Genomic DNA, 11405 nt, shown 5'->3' on the forward strand with positions numbered 1-11405 from the left:
AAAAATTTGAAAATATTTATTGTTTAAAAGCTTAGTTTTTTTCATTTGTATGATATTTTCCAAGCTACAAAATACATCGCGGACCAAATATTTTTTTAGCCGGTCGTACGTTGTTCACCCCTAAGCTAAACCGTGCTATTCTTAGTTTTTCAAACTTTAATAATACAGTAAAAAGTTTTAAAAGTACTATTCAAAGTAAAAAAAAAATAGTAACACCTTTTTTGCAATAATCAGTATGTAAAACCAATATAGACAATAAACAACCTCAATTATTTAGTCTTTTTTTTAATAGTTTTTAATCATATCTTTATTGTATTTTAGTTATCTTATTTTAGTTTGAATAACGCATAAAACACGAGACCACAACAAATGTAGTTTAAAAAAAATACTTTAAAAATTACTTATTTTTTAAATGAAGGTTTTGTTTACTTTGTGTTTATTTGTTTCAATTACTAAAATAAACTTAGCTACTTGAAAAGTATCTGAAAATCAAAATTTTTCTTTAAAAAGTTACTTCAAACTTTTATAGCAGTTTGAGTATTTGAACAACCTTAAATTAACTCATTTGTTTTGAATTGCTAAAACCTACTTTAAAAATTTTGCAAACATATCGCTATTATTCAGAAATGTTCAAAAAATGTTTCATTAATTTTCGAAGTTAGCTTAGTTTACTAAAAAAACTAAGCTGTGCATAGTCAAAATTCTGCGTTTTAAATTATTTGCTATTTTTGAAATGAACTTAGCTATTTAAGACAGTATCTATGATCTTCTACGATGAAATTAAAAGTAATATTTGTTCTGCTATCTTTATGCTTTCGTCCATCAGTAGCGAATGCGTGGCAAAAATTAATACCGAAACCTCATATTATAAAAGTGACGAATGATGTAAAAATTGCGGTTGGGTTCGGTTTTTCAAACATGGTTTTAATAGAAGGTTTGTTTTGAGCAAGTTTTTTTGTTTACTTTCATTTTACTGGTTTTGGTTTTTTACAGGCAATGACGGACTGATTGTTGTTGATACTCTGAGCTATCCAAGCAGAGCACGAGTTGCGTACAATTACTTGAGGGGAAAAAGTAACAAGAAACTCAGTACGATAGTTCTCACACATTTCCATCCGGGTATTAAAAATTTGCATTAAATATTAAGTTTTGCTTATTGCTTATGTAAGATTTATGTTAGAAGTTTTTTAAACATTGTTATAAAAGTAGTTTTGTAATAATGTTTAAAAAACTTCTAACATAAATCTTATATAAGCAATAAGCAAAACAAAACTTTATGTTTTGTTTGTTTGCTGAATAACTATAAAAGTAAAGTTCGTTTACATGTCAATTATTTAGAGCTTTGGCAATTAAAAAAAAACAAGTAAAATTCTTGTATTAATCATTGTTTAAGCTACTATGGAAAATAATTTTAAAAGATGTCTACTAAACTAAAAATACTTTAATATAGTAAAAAATAATTTATAGGAATAATTTCTATTTTACATTAAAACTAGAAAATTTAAAACTATTAGTTGTTTAGACAATAACTAATAATAAGACTATTTAGAAAACAAGATCGGAAATTTGTAAAAAAACATTATAATTTTATAGTAATTTCTATTAATTTGCGGATTTTTAAAATAAATTGCGCGTAACCAAACGAATATAAATTAGTGAGTTCTTTAATTTTATCAATATGTGTTTTATTAATATACTTAATTTTTAGACCACATTGGGGGTGCAAACACATTGAAAAAGGAGTTTGGAGATAGCAGCACTAAAATTTATTCGCATTTTTCAATGGAACCGGAAAGAAGCAAGTATGGTTAGTATTTGTTTGTTTCATTAAACAATTGTTTCAATATTTTTTATACTACAAACGGCATAAACACAAACTGATTGTAATGAAAAAAATTGTTTAAAAAACTTTGTTATGAAAGTCTAATTAAGTAAATAAAAAAAAAAGTTTTAAGAATCTTACAGCTTAAAACTTTTTGACTTTATCATAAAATTTAGCTTTACTTCTGTGACAATTTTTTTAATTTAGTGTGAAGCCTATACTTTGCTTATGTTTAAGATGACTTGCTCCTTTTTTTTACACCAAAAAAAAATATTGATTTAAAAATGACATAGAAACCAAACAGATTGTAAACTTATTTTTTTATATAAAATTTTATAAAAATAATTTATTCTAATCTTTGAATCTATTGATCCAAACATTATTTACCTTAGTAAAACTCCTTTAAAATTTTTATACTTAGATCTTTATATTAAAACAGTGTTGAAAATAAAAGGTAAAAATGAGTCTTGCATTATAGAAAGTAGAACTAAAATAACACCTGTGAATTTATTCACTTAATCATGATTAAACAATGTGTGAAAACGTAACTAACATTATACATTAAATAAAAACATAAGCCGAAAATTTAAATATTCAATTTTAAATCTTACTTTGCTTAATTAACTACCAATATATACTATTAGAGATATTAATAAATCGTCAATTAACATAGAAGAAATTATTTTCTTAATATAACTAATTTAACTTTTTGAAGCTGTTTTCATCTTCAATATTTTAATTTTTTTAAATAGTCTTATAGTTCTTCAACATTTAAAATTCAAAGCTTCAATCAGTACTTAAACATAATGCATAAAATGAATTAAAACTATTCAAAAGAATGATAAATTATAACACTAAGTAATTTTAATCGTTTCAATAAACAACGGAATATTCTATTAAAAAATGAAAAATAGTTTGAGTGTTTTACTTAAAATAACAAGACTGCAGTCTAAACCCGCTTCTGGTAAAAAAACTATGTCAACCGTACATGACTTTTCAGCAACTACAATTTCTAAAAGTAGACAAACAGAATAGAAAAAAAAACATCAAATTTATATGTTATAAATTATAAGCCAACAAGAGAAACAACTAATTTTCCAAAGTAGAGATAAAAAAAAATATTGTTAATTTTCAAAGTAACTTTATTGTTTTTACAGTTGCATTTGTTACAATGATGTAAATTATTTTTGTTTTTATATATTTAAGATAAAAATAAAAATCAACTAGTATTGTTTAGTGGTTTAAAAAACATCAAAGGTTTTGTAATATAAAAGACTTTTAAGAAAATTGACTAAAACTGAGATTTAAGTATTTAATAGAATTAACTGTTTACGAGTATAGTAAGAAAAAAAAGATAAGAGACTTAGAACTTAATTGAAATAAATTTTGTAATTTAAAACTTTTTTCAGCAAGACTAATGGAATTTTACCAGAACAGATTAGTAAAGCACAGTGGTAAACTCATGTATACAAATACGTCAGAATGCAAAACAAAAAACTTGCCTTGTCTGGATGTAGCACAGGTTACAAACTTAATATACGACGGACAAGAGTATACAATAGAAGGTAGTTTAAAACAAAAGCATTTTAACCACATTTTGACTATAAAATTAGTTTAAGAAGTTATATATAGTATTTAAAATAAAAATCGTATAGAATGCTTAATTTTTTTGTTTGACTTTGATTAAAGGTGTATATTGTATAACTTTTAATTTAAAACTCAAAAAGTCTATAAATGTTAAAAAAACAACAGTATTTTTACTTTAACAATAGTATCACTAAACTTTAAGTTTTTTAAAGTTAAAACAAGCATTGTTTAAAGGTCAAATCGCAAAACTTATTTTTTTAAAATTACTTTAGGTAAAAGAATGGTCTTCTTTCGCACGAAAGGAGAAACCGAAGACCACTTGACCGTCTGGCTCCCTGAAGACAAGCTGGTCGTAGTGGGCGACAACGTGTACCGCTCCTTTCCCAACATTTACACATTGCGGGGTTCCCCCAACAGGGACGCAGTACAATGGTACAAGTCGGTGTGGTCCGTCCAAGACCTCAAGCCCGATTACATGCTGATGTGCCACGGACTGCCGGTGCTGGGCCGCGAACAAGTCGAAAAAACCCTGATTGTTTACGGGGACGCGATCAAGTTCGTCCACGACCAGACCGTCAGAAACATGAACCTCGGTAGGAGTTTGGACGCGATCGTGAAAACGGTGAAGCTTCCTGAAATATTCAAGAAGGAACGTTTTCTGAGGCAGATCTACGGCAAGGTTGAGTGGTCGGTGCGGGGGATTTACAATGGGTACGTGGGTTGGTTCGACGGGGAAGTCGGGTCGCTCGCCCCCGTTCCCGAGGAGTTGCGGGCGAAATACACGCAAGAACTCTTGCTCCTGCCCCAAAAGGGCGGCCCGGTCGAGCAGCTGATCGCGCAAGCAAAAGTTCTTCTTGCGCGCTCCGAAAAGAGTCTGGACAGCAAGCACGACCTCGCGTGGGCGATGCACGCGTGCAAAATGGCGGGAAAAATTTCAGATTCCGCGAAAGTGAAAGAAGTTGAAATCGACGTAACAAAGGCTCTGATGAAAACTTCAACCGGCAACGTGGTGCAGTACAACTTGTACTACACCAACTTTGTCCGGCTGACGAAGAACGTCGATTCGACCAAGGAGTACTTGAACCCGGTGAAGCACTTGCCGCTGAATCAGGCGCTGGAGGTTCTGCCGCTGAGGTTCAAGGCTGAAAGCTGCGTTGAAGATAAAAAGCAGAAAGTTTTGGTTGAGATAACAGATAAAAACATGCTCTCGGGATACATTATGAGAAACTGCATTATTGAGCATGAAGTTTTTGTTTCCAGGCCCCTGGATATTGAATCGTACACCGTCATGCCGATGAGTTCTGAACAATTTCGAGAAGTGTTTTCCAAGTCTTCGAACATTAACAGCTTAGGTCTTAAAAAAGAAGCGCATGAAGTTTTGAATTTTTTTATTAAATCTCTTGATTAAGAATTATGTTTATTATTTTTGACAACAAGTTCGTTTAGTTTTTTTGTTTAAAATAAAATTCTAAGTTATGCTTTGATGAATAAAGTTGTTCGTAATTTATTACAAAAAATTGTAGTAAATTAGTAAATAAAATCGGTTACTCTAAAATGATCTGAAAAAATTATTTTAATCAAAATATTAAACTTTTGCTGCTGGTTTTTGCTTGTTTGTGTTCTAAGAATGGTATGTTATTTCAAAGCTATAAATTCTCTTTTCAAAAAATTTCTTGTTAAATGGAAATGTTTACTTTGATTATAAGTAACTTAAGCACAGTTGCTATATATATTTTTTTCTATTAGTTTATAAAAATCTTCAAAGGGATTTAAAAGAGTTATTAATATATAATAGATATTGATTAGGACTCTCAAGAACTACTTATTTGAAATTAAAAAGTATACAGCAAGTAGAAGTAAACTGGTTATTAAAAATATAACTTTACTTTAAAAAAACTACCATACTAACTTGTTACTGAGTAAATGTTTAGTTTCTGTTTAAAATTATTTTTTTCAATAAAAATTTACAGTTAAAAGATGCGACTTACTTAATTATTACCGCTTTATATCTAAATTAAGATCTAAGTAAGAGGTTAGCAGCTATTTATAAGTAACGGGCCAATTACCCTTTAAAAAGTTACTTGCAGGCCGTATTGTAAAGAATAAAGTCGCGCAGCGAATATAATAAATAATTGTAGTTATCAATAAACAACAACTTTTTTTAACCGAAATTGAGGTATAATGTGCAATATAAAGTACTATGCACTACAAATTTATAAACTAAGAGTCTGGTTGTAAGTTTTTAGTAAAAATATACTTATTTTGAACTACTTTTTTAACCAAAATTAAACCAAGCGCCACAAATTTTTGCTTGCGGGTTGTAATTAGAGTTTGCCGAACACTGTAGTTTTCTCTAAGCAGTAATGTAGTAACAAGCTTTTTATTTTATTGTAGCCTATAAAAATAATGTAAAACATTTTATTAAATATTAGTTTAAATTTAGATAAAAAAAAAACGAAGTTTACTGAATCAGTTGTTTTGATATATTTGAGTATTTAATCTAAGAAAATGATCAGTTTAAGATAGAAATAAAGTTTTAGAAATAAGTTTTCAAAAGACACAAAAGTTTATTACAAATTGATGATGTTTTGCTTTAGTAAAAGTTCTAAAGGAAAATTACATCTATAGATCACAAAAGAATATTCCTTGAAAGCTTATTAGAACAAACTTTTAATTAATTATTTATTTCCAACAAAGGTATGTAAAAAAATGAAACTTTGAACTAAAATACGAATGTTTCAAAATCATTGCAAAAATATTTTGTTTGAATAAAAGATAATTAAAAACTAGTTTAAGTCATCATTTAATATAACATGTACTTTTTACTTTATAAATCACAATAAAAGTTAGTTCTCGACTTAATGATAAGGAAAATGATCGATTTAATTTTTAAAATTTTATTAACAAAGCAATGTTTCGCTCGTTTGGTTTAGTTCAAACGGGTTAAACATCGTTTTGGTAATAAAATTTAAACATTTGAATTGATTTAATATATTATGATGAGTCTAGCTATGAAAAAAACTTTAAAGAAACAAAATGCACAACAGCAAACGAGCCAGTATATCGGAAGAAATTTCATCGGAAACTTCAAGCGAAGTGCTACGACGCGCCAACCCCGTCGGTTGCTCACGAAAAATTCCCTCAGGAAAGCAGCGACGACGAAGCGCCCCAACCATCGGCATTGTACGGTGGAAATTTTGGAAAAGGTTTCGGTCCGTGGAGGTCCACGCATGAACCGTCCACAAAACACGTTTTTCAATCGGCCCAGACTGCACCATAATCAGCAGCAAGGAGAAGACCCAAAAAGCCCTCCAGAAGTCCCTTTTGCCGAGATTCCCGCACGTGATTAAATTTTTTTTTTCTATCACTATTACCTCTAAGCCTCACCCTCGGTCGGTATTTTTTGGTTCTTATAATTTGTTTTATAATATTTTATTTGTTTTTTTTTATTTTTTTTGATTAATAAACTTTATCAGGTATATATTTTACACTTTCGTTTTCTATTACTATTACCACTAAACACTAAACCTTACCCTCGATCGGTAACTTTTTTTGTTTTTTGTTTTGCTCGGAGTTTATTTCTTTTAGCTTTCTTTTTTTTTTGACTATCACTGTTACCCCTAACCCTTAGACTCAGTCGGTAACTTTTTTTTTTAATAGTTAATTTTTTATTCATTTTTTTCTTTTTTTTAAACATTTTTTATTCTTTTTACTCTCGTGCAAAAATGACCCTTCGTGCAAAAGTGACCCTCCATGCAAAACTTTCTTCCTGCAATAGTGTCTTCGTGCATATTTGACTCGTTCCCGTTACTTTTACGAATAATAGCTTTAATTTATTAATATTTTGATCGACTTCAAAATTTAGTGCGTATTAAAGTAAGTACAAGTAAACTGTGTCAAGTAACAAAGGTTGTGTTTGTAAACTTAAAATTAGCAATAATATTCTTAAATCAGAATCGTCAATCATGCGCTAGAATAAAATTTAAGAAATAACAGTAATAAAATATGATAAATATTTCTTAATGATTTTATAATGTTTATCAGAAAAATTTTTTAGGCAAAGCAAAACAAATATCAACACATAAAACATAAACATTAACTAAAAATACCAGTAAAAAGAGTTGTTTTAACAAATCAAATTATTTTATTCGGTTTATGAAAAGGAAGTTAGTACGGCTGCCTAAGCTTTAAAAAGTTTTATATATAAGCAACCTTCTCTGAAAAAAAACTTATTTTCTTTTAGATCTTTTTTTACAAAATAAAAAAAAATGATTGAAAATAAAGTAAGATGTCACAATTTCAAAATTAAAAACTCCATTTCTTCTTTAGTATAAGGTTAAATTCATCATTTACAACATGTATAAATGAACAAAGAAGAAAAATGTCATTAAATAGATAATGTTAGCTTACTTTCAGTATGTTGAATTATATGTTTTTGTAATATACTTCCAACTTTTATAGTTTAGTTAGAAAGAAGGTTCGTTGTAATTTAAGAAATAAACAATTATATAATTTAAAAGAATAAACAGTTACAATTAAACAAATTGTTTAAATCAGTCTTAGTTAATAAGCTTCATCTTATAATAAAGCTAAGCTTTAAATAACGGCTTATAGTTATATTTAAAAACAATTTAATTGATATTTGCTTTTACCAAGAAATAATTTAAATAATCAATTATAATAGTACTAAAACTTAGAGTTTTAAACAATATATGTATAATAAAATAGATTCTAAACAAAAATAAAACTGAATAGAAACACATTATGAAGGCTTGAGGTAGAAAAATACATTAACCTCCTATCTTTTTATTTTGTATAAACCAGTAGAAATTAAACCATGCTAAAAGTGTTTATAACTAGTGTTTCTATTCGTACGTCGTATAATTAGAAGATAAAAGTTTATGTACGATGAAACTCATACCAAAAACTTAATTAAAAAAAAAGCGTTTTAAGCAATATACTAAGTGAGTTTAAAGAAATTTTAAGTAAATATTTTAGTTGATAAATAACTCTGTTTCAAATTTTAAAAAGTTTAAGACATATTTTTCTTAAACATTTTAACGAAAATAAATGACAAAGCGATTTAAAATGTAAAACTTTGCAAAACTTGCAAGAATAATTTAAAGTAAATTTAAAAAAAAATTACGTAAAACTATAAAAGTTCCTTTTTGTCTAAGAAAAGTTTAAAGAAGTTTTTTTAGTACTTTACTTTATAAAAGTTACAACGTTGCATTACATATTAAAAAAATGTTTTAAAAACTTAAAACTATTATATTCCTAATAGAATTGATAAGTCTGTATAAAAGACAGATATTTAGACATACAGAAAAAAAAACTATGGGTAGTTTTTTTGAAACAACAAATACAAGCTATATTGAATAAAAAAACTAAAAGTTATATTTGGTGTTTTAAGTATGTAAACTTATTGTATGTATTTTATTTATTCGTCTTTGTTTGAATCTTCAACTTTTGAATTACTGTCTTTTTGTTTTATGTTTACATTTTTAAAATACTTTCTTACAGCAAGTCCAAGAGTACTAGTAAATATTAGTACAGCGCCTACTATGCTGTAAACATTCGGAATATTGCTGAATAACACTACCTAAAAGTTTGTTTAGTGGTTTAGTTTGTTTTGAAAACTTAAAAACGCTGCAATGAAATAAACAAAACAAATTAAAGTATTTTTTACAAAATACTATCTAATTTCTAGTACGCTTTAAAAAAATAACTGAGAAGCACAAAACGTATAAATAACAACTATTTAGAATGAAATTTTTAAAGTGAATGTTAAAGAATGAAAGGAATGATTGTTTACGATTATGACTATCTTTTGTTGATATTTAAAAAGTTTAGACACCGCAAGGCTGTTTTATGGACAGATAAACGAATAAAGTGCTTGAATATAAAAACAGATTTTACTGCAAATTAAATTTACAGCAGTTGTAGTTCATAATTAACACTTAAATTTAAGTATTTAATATGTAATTATTTTAGATAACTAGCTTTAAAATCAAAAGTATACCTTACACTAAGCTTATTGTAAAATTATATATCAATATATATATATATATATATATAATATACCTTACTAAACTTAAATGTAAAGTTTCACTACAGTTTCTTTAACAAAAACAAATTATTAAACATCACTTCAAGAACTAAGAACAATATTTATTAAAACTGTTTATAAAATGCACTTTTGTTATGTTGCTGAAAGTTCAAAATAAACAATATAAATTTTTGTTAAAACATCTGAGAAAACTCGAACTTTGCAAAAAAAAATAACCCACCTGCACAATGTATGTGAGTATGATTTCTATGGACCTCATCACTCCAACTGTGCTCGGTCGCTCGTACTGCAGCGACTTGGTGATTAGAAACTGACACGTGTTGCCCAGCAACCCCAGTGAAAAGAACAGCGGCAGGTCCGCCAAGCAGGGTATTACGTAATCACCTTCGACGTAGAAAGCCACGCCAGCTATGACGCAACAATGCACGACGTAGCTAAAGACGCTTACTAACGGCTCCACCTTGCCGGCGGCTCTGATAATCGTCAGCGAGCATCCGAGAGTTATGGCGCCACCCAGCGTGTAAAGAACACCGCTCAACTGTTCGGGGTTCGGCTCGCTAGAGGTGCCAAACACAAACTCCGGCTGGGCAATCAGCACAACTCCGGCCATGGATATGACTGCAACTGTCACGTCGAACTGTTCAATTTTGAGGTTTGTTTTATTTATTAAAAATTTATTAACTAAAGTTAGTTTCGTTTTTTTTATTATAAAATTTTTCTTTGACGTTCAATAAGTTCTTACCAACGTGTACGACTCCTTGAGAAAAATCCTGGCAAACACTCCTGCGAAAATGGCGGAACAAAAAGAAATCGCGATGCAATCCCCGATTGCGATCCTTTGAATGCCCTGGTACAGGAAAAGGCTGACGGCGGACGAAAATATCCCCCTTCCGATCAGGAGCAGCTGTGTGCGACGCTCGGGCACGAAGATCGAGTAATTTCCCCTCCACTGATTGTAGCTGATGATGGGGAGGAGTGTGAGAAACTGGACGCACGAGCGCGCGAACAGTTTCTCGGCGGCGGGGGTTTTTACCAGCTTGACGGCCGTGTTGGATAGGGTCATGTTGATTGAGAATAACAAGCAAAAGAACAAGCCCTTGTATTTTCTCAGGGGATTTCGGGGTTTTGTTTCATTTTCGAGTGTTGTTTCGGCAGAAGCTGTCGACATGCTTTTGTGGAGTTGTCTATCTGTGAAATTGCATGTAAAATAGTTGAACTGGTTGTTTTTAATGTTCTTAGCTCAAACTTGTTCTAGACCTTTAGTTTACCATTGAGTTGCTTATTTAGTTTTGAACAGTACATGTTTTTTTTTTGATTTTTAAAAACTATGTTTCAAACTATATCTTAAACAGCCTTTTTGTACAAAAGTATATTTAAGCTGTTTTACTTTGAGCTTTCTTAAGTAATTTAGTTAATAAAACTTACTAAAGTTTGTTAAGATAGTTTAAAGTGTTTTTTTCTGTTTCAACTAATTAAAAATATATTCAAATGATAAAAAGCTACAAAAATAGTATCAAAATATAGAATACAAACTATAAGACTTAACAATTAATCATGATTTTACAACTATAAAAGAGACTACATAAGGTATATGTACAACTTTTAACAGCTACAACAGTATCAAGCATCAGTAATTTTTAAGATAATCGTACCTGAACTCATTCTAAATAGCTTTCTTTGTAGTATTTAAACTTTTACTATATAAACCTTCAAAATAGTAAAAAACAGTTATTATTACAAAAAAACTTAACAATAAATTTGTTCTTTATTTTTGAATAAAGAGAGTTATGCTTTTTTAACACTTTAGTTTTTTTTTTGCAGTTATTTTAATCTTTTTATTAAACATACATGCTACAGCAAGTAATGAACTTTATTCTTTGAAAAACAAATACTTATCAAGTCAAACGTTATTAAAACTCACTTAAC

At 29.0% G+C, this 11405-nt stretch overlaps 2 protein-coding genes across 2 annotated transcripts; one reads left to right on the forward strand and one right to left on the reverse strand.

Moving 5' to 3' along the window:
* The first annotated feature begins 918 nt into the window (after positions 1 to 918).
* LOC145832253 (linear primary-alkylsulfatase-like) lies at positions 919 to 6689 on the forward strand. The gene is made up of 6 exons (XM_082939573.1): positions 919 to 934; positions 994 to 1119; positions 1709 to 1807; positions 3232 to 3387; positions 3682 to 4761; positions 6457 to 6689. The coding sequence occupies exons 1-6, from the start codon at positions 919 to 921 to the stop codon at positions 6687 to 6689; spliced, it is 1710 nt and encodes a 569-aa protein (XP_082795699.1).
* A 2160-nt stretch (positions 6690 to 8849) lies between these two features.
* Positions 8850 to 10542, reverse strand: LOC145832254 (solute carrier family 35 member G1-like). Its single transcript, XM_082939574.1, has 3 exons — positions 10222 to 10542; positions 9700 to 10116; positions 8850 to 9011 (listed from the first exon to the last, which is right to left on the reverse strand). The coding sequence occupies exons 1-3, from the start codon at positions 10540 to 10542 to the stop codon at positions 8850 to 8852; spliced, it is 900 nt and encodes a 299-aa protein (XP_082795700.1).
* Between the last annotated feature and the right edge of the window lie 863 nt (positions 10543 to 11405).

Source organism: Thalia democratica, chromosome 3 (genome assembly GCF_965202585.1).
Source record: "Thalia democratica chromosome 3, ktThaDemo2.hap1.1, whole genome shotgun sequence".
Lineage (NCBI taxonomy): Eukaryota > Metazoa > Chordata > Thaliacea > Salpida > Salpidae > Thalia > Thalia democratica.